This window comes from Salvelinus alpinus, chromosome 33, assembly GCF_045679555.1.
Source record: "Salvelinus alpinus chromosome 33, SLU_Salpinus.1, whole genome shotgun sequence".
Lineage (NCBI taxonomy): Eukaryota > Metazoa > Chordata > Actinopteri > Salmoniformes > Salmonidae > Salvelinus > Salvelinus alpinus.
In genome coordinates this window covers 13,673,176-13,690,422 of record NC_092118.1, presented here as the reverse complement: position 1 = coordinate 13,690,422, position 17,247 = coordinate 13,673,176, and the positions used below count along the sequence as shown (strand labels likewise).

Sequence of the window (17,247 nt, the reverse complement as noted above, 5' to 3'; positions counted from 1 at the left end):
AAGTGAGCATTCACACTTACAAGTCAGCCAAAGCCTTATGCAATGACCAATGCAAACCAAAACGCATTACAGGATTTTGTATTGAGCCTCAATAAAGTGAAAGCCAGGGGAAAGAGGATTTTACTTGGAAAAATATAATATCTCCCCAGTGGTTTAGCCAGCCAGAGTCCTCTAATCATTACTGGCTGTGGAATATCAGTCCAAAGAAAACACCTTCTCTAGGGCAGTGTCTACTATTATGACAGACCTCCTATAATAGTGCTAACCCAGCAGCTAGAACAAACAACCTCTGTTTACGTTTGTTTGGCATTTAAGTTTGTTTGTCATAGACCACATGACAGTGATGAAAGAATGTCAATGCGCAGGTAAGTGTACAGCAGGGGTATAAGTCGAAACAACACAGTCAAACTGTGTAAGTATCTGTCATATACTGTATCTACTTCCTCTTTGATTCTATTTGCTCACACATCACTTCCTTAGAATGCATATACACCTCTCTTCTTCCTCTGCACTTCTTTGAGTGCCTTCGTTAGGACCCATGTTCTGTTCTAATAATATTTCAATACTTTTACCCTGAACCTTGACTTCCCAGGTTGATAGGTACGTTCTACTTTGACTTTGAGACACATGGTTATTACTACACCCAAAGATGTATTGCTACAATAATCATAATTGCATTAATTTGATTCAATTTGAGTATTTACAACTAGTATTCAGTGGTGACAGGTAAGTGAGAAGATGGGTTATTTACACAATTATAGCAGCATTTCCTCTTACCTTGCTTGAGGGCCATTTACTGTAAGGTCACATGAAAGATGCATAGGTGATGAGATTGAATTTGGTTGTATTAAAATGGATTGTTTCTGAAATAAAGGCAAAGAAATATTTTGTGACTGACCATTTTCACTGGATTCAAGTATAGGTCTTTAACACATTGGCTACTCTATTGGTGCAATACAGAGACAGTGTGAAGTTGAGTTAGAATATTTGGGCATTGCAACACCAGGAGGATTGATTCAACCAATATGTGATATCAGATAAATAGTCAGAATAGTAGAGTAGGGGATGTCTTTGCACCTCGTGTTTGACTTTTACCCACAGGTTTTTCTACAACGTGGTTCTGCTCACAGGAGGTCTCTCTATGAACGAAGGAAAAAAACATTCGTGCTCCAACTACACTCAAGTTAGCTTACAAATATGAGTTAACCTGCTGACTTAAAAAGTTAAATTGTATGAACTTGATTATTATGTTACGGATTTTCTGTTGCCTAGTTTTATCACTTTGATTTCCTGATTTTGCATCAAATGTACATTTTATTTTAAACAAATATAATGAACTCAGATTTCTCATGAATCGTATTGTTTGTACAGTTCTATCTTACGTTCCGTCTGTAGTCGATGTGGATGGTGCAAGATGCTGGATGGAAGTTGTCAATGAGCAGTTTAAGACGGAGAACCTCAGCACTATTTTTAAGTATGCATCAAATTATTTAGCAAGATAATATAGATTATATATCTCATACATTTTATACACTCCAAATCTGGTATTGACATCTGTATGTTTGCTGAACCTCAAGGAATACGTATCATGTTTGTCTGTGCTTTCCTTACAGATCTGTGGAGAAACTAGAAAGGGTTCTTGAAAACACAGCTTTGAATGAGACGACTTCAATCATTGTTGAGAGGCTTGTGGCCCACATATTCAGGGGGGCCACTCGAGAAGCGGCAAGATGACAGTGACCCACAATGAAATGCTTGAGGAAGTTTAGACACAGTTTTCTGTAAACCACGTGCAGTTTGGCATTTATTGGGAATGGGATGAATGTTGTCCTGGAGGCAGTTCTGCAGAATGGTCACTAGCTGCCTTAGCCACACAAAGTTATAAAATCTGACTTTAAACCTCCCAAATCTTAACCCGAACCTTAACCACACTGCTAACCCGTATGCCTAACCCTAACCTTAAATTTGTTTTTATAAAACATTTTACGATATAGCCAATTTGACTTTGCGGCTGGCCCATCTAGCTGAAAGCGCTCAGCTCGGCCTCCATGACAAGATTAATCTCAATAAACTTCAAACCTGAGAACCGCGTCACATGCAAATACAGTTGAAGTCGGAAGTTTACATACACTTAGGTTGGAGTCATTAAAACTCGTTTTTCAACCACTCCACAAATGTCTTGTTAACAAACTATAGTTTTGGCAAGTCGGTTAGGATATCTACTTTGTGCATGACACAAGTAATTTTTCCAACAATTGTTTACAGACAGATTATTTCACTTATAATTCACAGTATCACAATTCCAGTCGGTCAGACGTTTACATACACTAAGTTGACTGTGCCTTTAAACAGCTTGGAAAATTCCAGAAAATTATGTCATGGCTTTAGAAGCTTCTGTTAGGCTAATTGACATTATTTGAGTCAAATGGAGGTGTACCTGTGGATGTATTTCAAGGCATACCTTCAAACTCAGTGCCTCTCTGCTTGACATCATGGGAAAATCAAAAGAAATCAGCCAAGACCTCAGAAAAACAATTGTAGACCTTTACAAGTCTGGTTCATCCTTGGGAGCAATTTCCAAATGCCTGAAGGTACCACGTTCATTTGTACAAGCAATAGTACGCAAGTATAAACACCATGGGACCACGCAGCCGTCATACCACTCAAGAAGGAGACACGTTCTGTCTCCTAGAGATGAACGTACTTTGGTCCGAAAAGTGCAAATCAATCCCAGAACAACAGCAAAGGACCTTGTGAAGATGCTGGAGGAAACCGGTACAAAAGTATCTATATCCACAGTAAAACAAGTCCTATATTGACATAACCTGAAAGGCCGCTCAGCAAGGAAGAAGCCACTGCTCCAAAACCGCCATAAAAAAAAAGCCAGACTACGGTTTGTAACTGCACATGGGGACAAAGATCGTACTTTTTGGAGAAATGTCCTCTGTTCTGATGAAACCAAAATGGAACTGTTTGGACATAACGAACATCGTTATGTTTGGAGGAAAAGGGGGAGGCTTGCAAGCCAAAGAACACCATCTCAACCGTGAAGCACGGGGGTGGCAGCATCATGTTGTGGGGGTGCTTTGCTGCAGGAGGGACTGGTGCACTTCACAAAATAGATGGCATCATGAGGACGGAAAATTATGTGGAAATATTGAAGCAACATCTCAAGACATCAGTCAGGAAGTTAAAGCTTGGGCCAAAATTCACCCAACTTATTGTGGAAAGCCTGTGGAAGGCTACCCGAAACGTTTGACCCAAGTTAAACAATTTAAAGGCAATGCTACCAAATACTAATTGAGTGTATGTAAACTTCTGACCCACTGGCAATGTGATGAAAGAAATAATAGCTGAAATAAATCATTCTCTCTACTATTATTCAGACATTTCACATTCTTAAAATAAAGTGGTGATCCCAACTGACCTAAGACAGGGAATTCTTACTACGATTAAATGTCAGAAATTAAATTGTCAGAAAAAACTGAGTTTAAATGTATTTGGCTAAGGTGTATGTAAACTTCCGACTTCAACTGTATATCATTTGAATGTAAATACTAATATAATATTTGAGGTATGACATTTGGGGCGGGGGAATGATTTGAGATGGGGATGACATCATGATAGAGTTCAGTTTTACAGAAATAGTGAACTCTGTAGGTAGCCTAGTGGTTAGAGAGTGGTTAGATCAAATCCCCAAGCTGACAAGGTAAAAATCTGTCGTTCTGCCCCTGAACAAGGCAGTTAACCCACTGTTCCCCGGTAGGCTGTCATTGTAAATTAGAATTTGTTCTTAACTGACTTAACTGATAAAGGTTAAATAATATATATATTTTTTTATCATCCATTTTACCTAGGTAACATCAGACAGTGACCATGTGGCCAACACTACCGTCAAGGTCCACCTGCCCAAAGAGCTCCTGAAAGCCAAAGATACCATCATCTTCTGCATGATTACCTCACCAGAAAAATATGGGGTAGGTGTGTGTGTGTGTGTGTGTGTGTGTGTGTGTGTGTGTGTGTGTGTGTGTGTGTGTGTGTGTGTGTGTGTGTGTGTGTGTGTGTGTGTGTGTGTGTGTGTGTGTGTGTGTGTGTGTGTGTGTGTGTGTGTGTGTGTGTGTGTGTGTGTGTGTGTGTGTGTGCATGGTGCGTGCATGCATGCGTGTGTGTGCCTGTGTGGGTTTTTAGTACCATGCTTAATTATTTCAGTTTAGCCATATTTTGAAACGTTCCTCTAGCCATTGGGGCTTCTTGATGGCCAAGTAGTAGGTCTGGCTGTGAGCATGAAGACAGTTTCAGGTCTGCAGGACAAGATCAACTTCTCCATGCCTCTACAGAGCCCCACATTGGAAAGTCAGGTGAGTGCAATATCAACTCTCAGCTACCTACACCAGTTCTATGACTGTGATAGTGGCAAGAATATAAACTTAGATGACTCATTTCTGTTGTTGTTCATAGGCTGACAAACAACCATCTTGTCAATGCTTTAATTTTTCAACCAACGGTAAGTGCCAATATGAAATGTTATATTACTCATTATAATACTGTTATGAAACTTTTTATACCCTTAAGGTATCAATTCATGTGATATCACATGGCTGTGTTTCCTCTGTACAAATGAATGTTTAGAGTTCTACCAGGATGACTGCACCACAGAGTGGAAGAGAGACGAGGGCCGTGTGGTGTGCTCATGTGACCACTTCATATTTTGCTGTGCTGATGGTAGACAACTTTACAACGACCACAGTCCTTCCTTCGTTTCCTTATCACAGCATAAGCACTCTTCTTAAGTGGAAGAGAATAAAAACAAAAGTCAGTGAAGTATACCCATCTACTAAGATACACTGTAGCAGTAGTTGTATTTTCCTGCGTTTAGGTGTCTCCATCTCTGAAAGCGATCAGGGGATCCTAAGCTACATCACTCTGATTGGCTGCAGTCTGTCTCTGTTCTTCCTGGTGGTCACAATCTTTCTGTGGGCCACTCAAAGGTATGTCACACTCTGGGCGTCATGGTCAGCTCCTCACAGGAACCCCTGGTTTGTCATAAGTTTGACGTCATCAGAAAGTGACACCAAGATGTACATGAAATGGAGGGAGCAGATTAAATTACATTTTTAAAGCAACGGACGTTGTTTTCACCATACTCTTTCTCTATTCCATTGTTCAGCGGTACATGCACAGACATCTCCCTGAAGGTGCATATCAACCTGTCTGTGGCCCTGATCCTCCTCAACCTGCACTTCCTGCCCAGCTAGCAGGAAGCAGCATCATCCTCCTCTGGGCCATGTATCTATGTTGCTGTCCTTCTGCATTACTCTCTACTGGCCACCTTCACATGGACAGCAATCGAAGGCTTCCACCTTTACCTGTTGCTGGTCCGTGTCTTCAACATCAATGTCAGGAGATACCTGCTCAAACTGAGCCTGGCAGGATGGGGTGAGATTGCACTTTACAACCTGAAACTGGTTGTATGACTGTAAACAGTAAGCAATAATAACGGTGCCGTACGAGATGGCTGTCGTTTTACAATCCCGTAACCAATTGTGCTATTGTGAATGTTTTTATTTGTAAGTTATTTTGTACATAATGTTTCTGCCACCGTGTCTTATGACCGAAAAGAGCTTCTAGATATCAGGACAGAGATTACTCACCCCGTACTGGAGGAATAGTTTTTCTTCAACGAGTCGGACGGGAAGGATTTACTACAGATGCCCGACAAGGCCCTTATCCCCGTAATTCACAGGAGAAAGAGACGGAGGTATCGTGGATGAAGATCCGGGTGCCTTGTTAGGATCCGTCGCCGAAAGGGTAATCTACCTTTACCTTCGGTCCTAGTAGCAAATGTACAATCAATCCATAATAAAATAGACGAACTACGATCACGTATACCCTACCAATGGGACATTAAAAACTGCAATATCTTATGTTTCACCGAGTCGTGGCTGAACGACGATATGAATAACATACAGCTGGCGGGTTTTAAGCTTCTTCGGCAGGATAGAACAGCAGCCTCTGGTAAGAAAATGAGTGGATGTCTATGTATTTTTTGTAAACAACAGCTGGTGCATGAAATCTAAGGAAGTCTCAAGGTTTTGCTCGCCTGAGGTAGAGTACCTCATGATGAGCTGTAGACCACACTATTTACCAAGAGAGTTTTCATCTGTATTTTTCGTACCTGTCTACATACCACCACTAACCGATGCTGGCGCTAAGACCGCACTCAATGAGCTGTATACGGCCATAAGCAAACAGGAAAACGCTCATCCAGAGGCGGCGCTCCTAGTGGCCGGGGACTTTAATGCAGGGAAACTCAAATCCGTTTAACCTAATTTCTACCAGCATGTTAAATGTGCAACCAGAGGGGAAAGAATTCTAGACCACCTTTACTCCACACACAGAGACGCATACAAAGCTCTCCCCCGCCCTCCATTTGGAAAATCTGACCATAATTCTATCCTCCTGATTCCTGCTTACAAACAAAAACTAAAGCAGGATGCACCAGTGACTCAGTCAACATGGAAGTGGTCAGATGAAGCAGATGATGTGGTGTACAGGACTGTTTTGCTAGCACAAACTGGAATATGTTCCTGGATTCTTCTGATGACATTGAGGAGTACACCACATCAGTGAGCTAAAGGGTAGAGCTGCCGCTTTCAAGGAGCGGGACACTAACCCGGAAGCTTATAAGAAATCACTCTATGCCCTCTGGAGTGCCAAGTCTAGGTCCAAAAGGCTTCTTAACAGCTTCTATTCCCAAGCCTTAAAACTCCTGAACAGCTAATCAAAGGGCTACCCAGACCCCTCTTTTACGCTGCTGCTACTCTCTGTTTATTATCTATGCATGGTCACTTTAATTCTACCTACATGTACAGAAACAGACAGAAGCAAGGGGGAAAACGCTGGTAGGCTTGACAAACAAAATAAACTGGCAACAGACAGAGAACTAAGGTACTAGGGATAATGGGGAAGATGGGCGACACCTGGAGGGGGGTGGAGACAAACACAAAGACAGGTGAAACAGATCAGATCATATTACCTCAATTACCTCGACTAACCGGTGCCCCCGCACATTGACTCTGTACTGGTACCCCCTGTATACTGTATAGCCTTACTATTGTTATTTTACTGCTGCTGTTTAATTATTTGTTACTTTTATTTTACATTTTTCTACTTATCTATTTTTTACTGAACACATTTTTCTTCTTAACTTCTTAAAGCATTGTTGGTTAAGGGCTTGTAAGTAAGCATTTCACTGTAAGGATTACAACTGTTGTATTCGACGGATGTGACAAATACAATTTGATTTGATTTGATACAAACAACCAAATAGTACAAACAGCAACAAAAAAGGTTCATACCCTGCTGTTCCATGAACCACTTTTTCACGTTTTGTGTGAACTCACCAACACTTGCAACACATTTTAAACCTTCTGGAAGTTGTTTGTAGTGCTTTTACAGCTTTTACAGAAAATGACAACTTTGTATTGTATTGACATTTGGAATATATTGTGTGGGTTGTGAGAGGTCGACTGAATACTGTAATGAAGTTCTGTCTCGAAGAGTAAAATGTGTCATCTTCTTTTGTACGTTTTTTTCATCTTCCTCTGGTTTTGTGTGTTCAAATGGAAGACTGAGGACAGCCAACCTGGCAGTGACACTCACATTATCAATACCAGATCTGCCTGAGAACAAAAGTCTGTTGTCAACCAATCCAGCACTATTGTTATCAATGTTCATTTCAAACTTTATTGAGATTTTTTATTTAGAGAATACTTGCTCTAAACTGTGGACCTTCGAAAGTGTCTACAAACCACCCACTTGTTTTGTACCAATACAATAGCATGTCATTGTTTAGTTATGGAATGAAGGAAGGTGTTATCAGTACTATTTTCGTGTGTGGTTTGTTCAACTATAAATCATGTGAGCCGACAGGATCTGATGTAATGCTGTGAGATCCTATCCCTCACTAGTTGATAAAACTGCCACAGAAAATACATATGTTGACGTAAGCTGAACTATAGCCTATTCATTGATGCTCGGCTCGAGCAAGCTGAAGTTCGGACTAGATTTGCATAAAACAAATGCAATGCCACCAGGTTCCTCTAAAGGTAACATAAACGTACATTTTGCAGTCACAAAATGATATATGACCATGAACAATCATGACATAAGCTAACATTAGAAGAGAAGGGATTTTATTGTGTTCTCTCTACCAAGCACACAGTGGTTTGACGGACCATTTTCTCACCCCAAAAGGACATCAAATTGTGAGTGAAATCAACTCCTAGCATGTAAGTAAGTGTATGTGTTTGTGTGTGAGGAATATGATTCAATTATATTTTGTCGTTGTAAAGTTCAGCCATTGAGTAGATTTAAAAAAAAAAAAATTTTTAACCTTTATTTAACTTGATAATGTTGTGTCGGTATTTTACCTGAGTGATGGCAAAATGATATGTCTGGTAATAAGCAGACATCACTGTGTTGATAATCAGAAAGCATGGCTAGGTTTTGTTAGTGCTGACGCATTGTTGAAAACAAACAGAATGTGTTAGGCATACGTTGTGGTATTAAGTAGTGTTAGCCTAGGTGTCAAGCTGAAATGTAATTCTCAGGCTGTATAGTGTACTTTACTGAGTGTGATGTTGAATGAGTGGTAAGGGCTATGACAGTATGTTGAAGACAAGGATGACTTTGTAATGTATGTTTTTGTCATTCATATTTTGTACTGTTCTACCCTTAAAACAGCCACAATGTTTCCTCTGCATCTACTCCTACTGATATCTGGAACACTGGCTATGAATTGCTCAAATTCAGGTACTAACACACTAATGAACTCAAACTGTGTTTCATTTTAATGCACTGTGGGACCAAATCAGTGGAGGCTGCTGAGGGGAGGATGGCTCATAATAATGGGTGGAACAGAGCTAATGGAATGGAAACCATGTGTTTGATGTATTTGCTACCATTCCACCTATTCCGCTCCAGTCATTACCACGAGCCCGTCCTCCCCAATTAAGGTGCCACCAACCTCCTGTGGACCAAATATTGTATAAAGTATTGATAGGGAGGACTTAAGTACACTTGATTTGTGTTGATATTGATCACTGACAACGATGAGACAGCCTATAGGGAGGAGGTCAGAGAACTGGCAGTGTGGTGCCAGGACAACAACCTCTCCCTCAATGTGAGCAAGACAAAGGACCTGATCGTGGACTACAGGAAAAGGCGGGCCGAACAGGCCTCCATTAACATTAACGGAGCTGTAGTGGAGCGGGTCGAGAGTTTCAAGTTCCTTGGTGTCCACATCACCAATGAACTATCATGGTCCTGACACACCAAGACAGTTGTGAAGAGGGCACGACAAAACATTTTCCCCCTCAGGAGACTGAAAAGATTTGGCATGGGTCCCCAGATCCTCAAACAGTTCTACAGCTGCACCATTGAGAGCATCCTGACCGGTTGCATCCCCGCCTGGTATGGCAACTGCTCGGCATCTGACCGTAAGTCACTACAGAGAGTAGTGCGTACGGTCCAGTACATCACTGGGGCCAAGCTTCCTGCCATCCAGGACCTATATAATATGCAGTGTCAGAGGAAAGCTCATAAAATTGTCAGAGATTCCAGTCACCCAAGTCATAGAGTGTTTTCTCTGCTACCGCACGGCAAGCAGTACCGGAGCGCCAAGTCCAGGACCAAAAGGCTAACAGCTTCTACCCCCAAGCCATAAAACTGCTGAACAATTGATCAAATGGCCACCAGACTATTTACATTGACACCCCCCCCCCCCCCAGCTGCTACTCGCTGTTTATTATCTTTGCATAGTCACTTCACCCCTACCTACATGTACAAATTACCTCTAACCTGTACCCCCACACACTGACTCGGTACCGGTACCCCCTGTATATAGCCTCGTTATTGTTATTTTATTATTTTTTACTTTAGTTTATTTGGTAAATATTTTCTTAACTCTTCTTGAACTGCGCTGTTGGTTAAGGAAGCATTTCACGGTAAGGTCTACACTTGTTGTATTCGGCGCATGTGTCAAATAAAGTTTGATTTGATATTGGTACAATTGGCGTATTATTTTATACTGTTGTAATAATTAGGCAAAAAGTTGTAAATAACCCCGTTCATGGTTGGTGTAACTCCTCATTTGAATTATGGGATATCAACCAAATGATAATAATACATGCTATTTCATTTCCATAGACAATACCTTTTATTTAAACACCACAACTGGGGTGATTTCAATGGCAATAAAGATTCTACAAGAGAAGATCACCATCAACGATAAAGCTGAGGATACTTTGAAATGCTATTGGGCGTCCAGTGAAAGCTATGTTGATTGCACCTCAATGAATGTGACCTCAATTAACCTAACTGACTGTCGGACGGTGCCGATTTCTTTGGTCAATAACTCAATCAGCAAGTTCATCTTCAACATATGTGAGCAAGTCAACTTATTTTGTTTGTATATTCACAATATAGAAATTCTGGATGAAATGTGAAACTGTAGCTGTGATTCCTCTGTAATGTCATAGGTTTGATATAACCCCTCCTAAACTGTAATGTTAGTACAAGGCTCTTTTTTTGTCCCTCAGCTTCATCCACGTGTGAAGTCACCAATTGTACAGAGACAGCGATCAATGCCCTGGTGAGAGATATACAAGACCATCCCAGTGAAGGTCCAAAGGAACTTAGAAGGATCTTGAACATACGAAGTATGTGTGCAGACCTGTTTAATAACAATCTGACCATGAGGATGATGTTTATTGGGTAAGTAACCAGCCAACCTATTTCCATTTACTTCTGACAGAGACGTAACTTTGATAACCTGCCCTGTATCTGTGCTGTACTTGCAGCGCTGAACGGGGCCTCATACACAGGATCATGAACATCTCATTCACTGGAGAGTCTGTGTACTACGACCTCAGGGATCTGGCTCTGACTGTGTTCAACCTGGCCAACCTAACCAGTGCTGATGACAAGATGCTGCACATAAAAGTTCCAGAGGTAGGGCTGCTTTTATCTGGGTTTGTGTTTGGGCATCTTGTTTCAGATTGAGGTCAGAGAGGTACCCAACCTATAGAGCATGTGTAAATGCCAAATGTATACACTACCGTACAAAAGTTTGGGGTCACTTAGAAATGTTCTTGTTATTGAAAGAAAAGCAAATATGTTGGCCATTAAAATAACATTAAATTGATCAGAAATAGAGTGTAGACATTGTTAATGTTATAAATGACTATTGTAGCTGGAAACAGATGATTTTTAATGGAATATCTACATAGGTGTACAGAGGCCCGTTATCAGCAACCATCACTCCTGTGTTCCAATGGCACATTGTGTTAGCTAGTCCAAGTTTATCATTTTAAAAGGCAAATTGACCATTAGAAAATCCTTTTGCAATTATGTTAGAACAGCTAAAAACTGTCATGCTGATTACAGAAGCAATAAAACTGGCCTAGAAGGCCAGCATCCCGGAGTTGCCTCTTCACTGTTGACGTTGAGACTGGTGTTTTGCGAGTACTATTTAATGAAGCTGCCAGTTGAGGACTTGTGAGGCGTCTGTTTCTCAAACTAGACACTCTAATGTACTTGTCCTCTTGCTCAGTTGTGTACCGGGGCCTCCCACTCCTCTTTCTATTCTGGTTAAAGCCAGTTTGCGCTGTTCTGTGAAGGGACTAGTACACAGCGTTGTACGATATCTTCAGTTTCTTGGCAGTTTCTCGCATGGAATAGCCTTCATTTCTCAGAACAAGAATAGACTGATGAGTTTCAGAAGAAAGTTAATTGTTTCTGGCCATTTTGAGCCTGTAATCGAACCCACAAATGCTGATGCTCCATTTACTCAACTAGTCTAAAGAAGGCTAGTTTTATTGCTTCATTAATCAGCTAACATAATTGCGAAAAGGGTTTTCTAATGATCAATTATCCTTTTAAAATTATAAACTTGGATTAGCTAGCACAACGTGCCATTGGAACACAGGACTGATGGTTGCTGATAATGCCTATGTAGATATTTTAAAAAATCATAAAAAATCATCCGTTTCCAGCTACAATAGTCATTTACAACATTAGCAATGTCTTTACTGTATTTCTGATCAATTTGATGTTAATTTAATGGACAAAAACTGTGCTTTTCTTTCAAAAACAAGGACATTTCTAAGTGACCCCAAACTTTTGAACGGTATTATATGTCCTGAATAAATATGTTGTCTGTGTATATTTTATGTACATATTGTAATACTCTGACTGCAGAAGGGGACCCTCTAATGAGAATGAGTATAGTATGTCAGCACGGTACTTATTTTCTCGCTGAAATCCTTTAGCATCTCCCTGAGAACAACTCTTACATTTCGGAAATATGGATCCCTATTGATGCACTCCAGAACATCCCAGAGGGGAAGAGGAAAGTGGCCGTGGTCACCTATAAATCACCCAATCAGTTCTTGGTAGGACTTCTCATATAGTGCATCTATTCTATAATTCAATTCAATCATTCTTCCAATTCAATCAATTTAAATAAATTAAACATTTTGTGATTTGATGGACGAGGCTTTCATGAAATCGCAACCCTCATAATCCTCCAAGTCATTATCACCCTCTTCTATCCAGTTTAAAGAGGAACTCGTGAGAACCAGGGTCATGCGGATAGAGGTGGATGGCGGCAGACGACTTGAGAACTTGACCACTCCACTGAAGATGAAGTTCAAATTGCTTGACACTATAATACCAGTAAATTGTCATCATACGATTTAGGATGTTCCTGTACAAAACAACATTTTTGGTGTTTTTGGCTCTGTACTCCAGAACTATGAGTACAGAGCCAATGACTATGAGGTTAAAGTTCAGACTGTCAGCTTTAATTTTAGGGTATTTTCATCCATATCGGATGAACTGTTTAGAAATTACAGCACTTTTTGTACATAGTCTCTCCATTTTAGGGGACCAAAGGTATTGAGAGTAATTCATTTATATGTGTATTAATTAAAGTAGTCAAAAGTTGAGTATTTGGTCCCATATTCCTAGCACGCAATGATTACATCAAGCTTGTGAATCTACAAACTTGTTGGATGCATTTCTTGTTTGTTTTGTTTGCGTTTCAGATTACTTTGTGCCCAATAGAAAGGAATGGTAAATAATGTATTGTGTCACTTTGGAGTCACTTTTATTGTAAATAACAATAGAGTATGTTTCTAAACACTTTAACACATTAATGTGGATGCTACCATGATTACGGATAGTCCTGAATCAATCGTGAATAATGATGAGTGAGAAAGTTACAGACGCACAAATATCATTCCCCTCACAAAAATGCTACCCTCCCCTGTTATTTTAATGGTGAAAGTTTAGCATGTCATAGCGGTATGATATTTGTACGTCTGTAACGTTCTCACCTGTCATTATTATTATTTATAGACGGTTCACCCGATATGGATGAAAATACCCTCAAATGAAAGCGGACAGTCTGCACATTAACCTCATTGTCATCAAATCTGGAGAACAGAGCCAAAACATCAACAAAAATGTGTCACTGTCCCAATACTTTTGTTTCTCACTGTAGTTCACCGATGATTCTATTATTGCATTACCGTATCAGTGGTTTTTCTCTACAGGTGAATTACAGCCTGTCATGTCAATATTTCAATGAATATGGTGGGTATATTTCTGTTCCAGTAGTAACAGTGTTTGCATACAACTACAGTCCTTTGCATACCACAGTCCTTTGCATACCACAGTCCTTTGAATACCACAGTCCTTTGCATAACATTTTGTTGTTGTCTCATATGACAATATAAGCTGTACACATAGCGACTGCATTTGTGAATGACTAAAAAGGGTATTCTCTTCCAAAAAGGGAACATAAGCCTCCCAGACACTGTCTTTTGGAAAACGGATGGATGTGTTACTAAGATCAACGACAGTGTGGTGGAGTGTATCTGTAACCACGCCACGCCGTTTGCCGTGCTGCTGGTGAGCAATTTATATCCATCCATTCATCTACATCATTCTATCATAAATGTCATCTGGTGTTAGTCGTCATGCCTTATCCATTCTTATCCCCTCCAGATCGCTGACCTATCTATTGGCAGTGTGCACTGGCAGGTCTTGTCTTACATCAGCTATATTGGCTGTGGCTTGTCTGCCTTCTTCACCGCCGTATCCTTCCTCACCTACGTCCTTACCATGTATGTGACCCCCACCTCACCAAAATGTCACGCGCCCACTTTTTCCTTCTTTCTCAATTTTGAATTGGATCACTTCCGTTGTATGTTTCATCCCGTGTCTATTTCAGCATGGCCCGTGTACTTATCCCTGCGTCTGTATAGATGACTGCGCACGTACTAGTCATCTCTCCACCCTGTTATATCAGCTGTCTGATACTGTTGTACCCTTACTTTAGGAACTCCAGGGTGGACAACGCCAACAGCATCCACGTGTCACTAAGCGGGGCTTTGTTTCTGCTCAACACCTCTTTCCTGCTCAACGAGTGGGGGGCCAGCCTGAACATCAGGGGCGTGTGTATCTTCATTGCGGCGGCCATTCATTACAGCCTCCTCAGCTGTTTCACCTGGATGGCCATTGAAGCGATCCACCTGTATCTCCTCCTGGTCAAGGTGTTCAACACTTACTACCGACACTATATGGCCAAGCTGTCTGCCATTGGCTGGGGTAAGTGAATCAGTTATAAACATGCTCTTTCAGGTGAGAGATAGTGGAACAAGACATTGCGTACATGGAACCGGGGTCAGATATGTGAATACACTCATCCTGTGTGTGCACTGTTCAGGGGTCCCTGGTATCATTGTGGGAGTTTCATTGGCAGTCAAGGATATCAAACCATTATATGGACCTACAAAAATTACTATGGCAGACACTAACCAGACAAATACAATGTGAGTAAATGTTATCTTTCTCTTATCAATACAATTTCATGGGTGGCCCAATGTACAGTATAGCTATGCTCCTAATGTGGAGATCAATAGGTGAACGTTAAGGACAAGGTGATTATGTGTTTGGTAAAGACCAGATGCAGTTTGTCCAATAGAATCTCTGTTTAATCACTGTGTCACTGCATTTAAAACAATTCTGCTGCAGCTGCTGGATCATGGACATCCCCTTCTTCTACGGTATGAACCTGGCCTACTTCACCCTCATCTTTGTCTTTAACTCTGGAATTCTGTTAATGGTGACCACCCGGATCTGCCAGCTGCAGTGCTATGACAGTAAGGGCAAGCCTGGGAAGGCAAGCCTGGCCTGGAAGGACATCTGCACCGTCCTGGGTCTGACCTGCCTGCTGGGCATCACCTGGGGCCTGGCCTTCTTCAGCTATGGCTATGTCAACCTTCCCATCCTCTACCTGTTCAGCATTTTCAACTCCCTCCAAGGTGACCCAGGGAACATCACGAAAGACAGGGACAGAAAGAGATAGTAAAGCTGATGTAGAGGGGGTGAAGGGAAGAGAGTGGAGATCAAATAAGATTATGTACAAAGGGAGAGGAGTGACAGGTAGAGAAAATTGGCCCTGTGACCAGCCCCATGATCTTGAATAGTTTGAAAGCACCTATTATTGAGCACCTGTGTGGGTGGAGTCTGGGTGATGATCTGTCTGTGTTTCTCTCTCTAAGGATTCTTTATATTCCTATGGATCTGTGGCACTGCCAGGAAAGACAGGAGCACATCAGCAGCTCTGAACACCTCTACAGCCAAACCCAAGGAGGAGATGTTCCCTAGCAACAACCCCTACCAGTAAACAATGTCTGTCCACAATGGAGATCACTCATATCTACTTCGATGGCAAGGGGAGTTTTTGCTTTGTGTCTAATGGCATGTGCATTGTCTCTTTCTTTCTCTTTCACAAATATCATTCCCCTTGCCATCTAAGAGGTAGTCACCTCAAACAAGTACTTGGGAGTATGGCTAGACGGTACACTCTCAGCACATATCAAAGCTGCAGATTAAAGTTAAATCTAGACTTGGTTTCCTCTATCGTAATCGCTCTTCTTTCACCCCAGCTACCAAACTAACCCTGATTCAGATGACCATCCTACCCATGCTAGATTAGAGAGACATCATTTATAGATCAGCAGGTGAGGGTGCTCTCTCAAGCGGCTAGATGTTCTTTACCATTCGGCCATCTGATTTGCCACCAATGCTCATTATAGGACACATCACTGCACTCTATACTCCTCTGTAAACTGGTCATCTCTGTATACCCGTTGCAAGACCCACTGGTTGATGCTTATTTATAAAACCCTCTTAGGCCTCACTCCCCCCTATCTGAGATATCTACTGCAGCCCTCATCCTCCACATTCAACAGCCGTTCTGCCAGTCACATTCTGTTAAAGGTCCCCACACACATCCCTGGGTCGCCCGTCTTTTCAGTTCACTGCAGCTGGCGACTGGATCGAGCTGCAACAAACACTCAAACTGGACAGTTTTATCTCAATCTCTTCATTCAAAGACTCAATCATGGACACTCTTACTGACAGTTGTGGCTGCTTTGCGTGATGTATTGTTGTCTCTACCTTCTTGCCCTTTGTGCTGTTGTCTGTGCCCAATAATGTTTGTACCATGTTTTGTGCTGCTACCATGTTGTGTTGCTACCATGCTGTGTTGTCATGTGTTGCCGCCTTGCTATGTTGTTGTCTTAGGTCTCTCTTTATGTAGTGTTGTGTTGCCTCTCTTGTCGTGATGTGTGTTTTGTCCTATATTTATATTTATTCATTTTTTAAAATCCCGTCCCCACAGGAGGCCTTTTGCCTTTTGGTAGGCCGTCATTGTAAATAAGAATTTGTTAACTGACTTGTCTAGTTAAATAAATAAATAAATATATAAAGTTGTGTTGATGTATTTTCTTCTGTATCATTCCAATGTATTTATTGGGAAAGTGCTTTGAGAGAATGACTTCATTTGAAGTGTATGTTGTTTATGATTATCAACCTTCATTAATATGCGATCTCAAGTTGCTGAACTGACTGTTGCATAATTAACCAGTGACAAACCAAAGGATTTAGTTTCCTGTTTCAAATTAGTTCCTATAATGTTTTACAAGAAGAAAGTCCATGTACCATCAAAGGGAGTTTGTGCGATCTTGATGACATAGTGCAAGAAAACGTAAACTGTTACCTAGGTTTTTCTGAATTTTAGGATAAAGCCCACATAATACACGTTGAGACAAAGCACGCTTATGTGATAGACCTTTTCACACAGCCTCGTCATTATTAGTTTCACAATCTATC

General features: G+C 41.1%; 1 protein-coding gene across 4 annotated transcripts; it reads left to right on the top strand.

The window, feature by feature from the left end:
* The first annotated feature begins 534 nt into the window (after nucleotides 1–534).
* LOC139563109 (adhesion G-protein coupled receptor G5-like) lies at nucleotides 535–16,837 on the top strand. 4 transcript variants are annotated; one of them, XM_071381391.1, is made up of 19 exons: nucleotides 535–1,474; nucleotides 1,614–3,977; nucleotides 4,239–4,358; nucleotides 4,459–4,504; nucleotides 4,630–4,988; nucleotides 5,168–8,291; nucleotides 8,746–8,814; nucleotides 10,210–10,446; nucleotides 10,602–10,776; nucleotides 10,863–11,013; nucleotides 12,333–12,455; nucleotides 12,619–12,738; nucleotides 13,620–13,659; nucleotides 13,862–13,977; nucleotides 14,074–14,192; nucleotides 14,408–14,676; nucleotides 14,795–14,900; nucleotides 15,103–15,392; nucleotides 15,633–16,837. In XM_071381391.1, the coding sequence occupies exons 7-19, from the start codon at nucleotides 8,751–8,753 to the stop codon at nucleotides 15,755–15,757; spliced, it is 1,935 nt and encodes a 644-aa protein (XP_071237492.1). In that variant the 5' UTR covers nucleotides 535–1,474; nucleotides 1,614–3,977; nucleotides 4,239–4,358; nucleotides 4,459–4,504; nucleotides 4,630–4,988; nucleotides 5,168–8,291; nucleotides 8,746–8,750; the 3' UTR covers nucleotides 15,758–16,837. The 4 variants fall into 4 exon arrangements, with proteins under 4 accessions (XP_071237492.1, XP_071237494.1, XP_071237495.1 ...); XM_071381393.1 differs by having other exon boundaries at nucleotides 1,614–4,358; nucleotides 4,630–4,722; nucleotides 4,877–4,988; XM_071381394.1 differs by lacking the exons at nucleotides 535–1,474; nucleotides 1,614–3,977; nucleotides 4,239–4,358; nucleotides 4,459–4,504 and having other exon boundaries at nucleotides 4,517–4,988.
* The last annotated feature ends 410 nt before the right edge of the window (nucleotides 16,838–17,247 follow it).

Excerpts from the sequence above, each read along its gene's own strand:
- LOC139563109 (XM_071381390.1), top strand. The coding sequence starts at position 8,697 with ATGTATGTTTTTGTCATTCATATTTTGTACTGTTCTACCCTTAAAACA. Across the intron at positions 8,815-10,209 it reads TATGAATTGCTCAAATTCAG|ACAATACCTTTTATTTAAAC; the intron begins GTACTAACACAC and ends TCATTTCCATAG. Across the intron at positions 14,901-15,102 it reads ACTAACCAGACAAATACAAT|CTGCTGGATCATGGACATCC; the intron begins GTGAGTAAATGT and ends ATTCTGCTGCAG.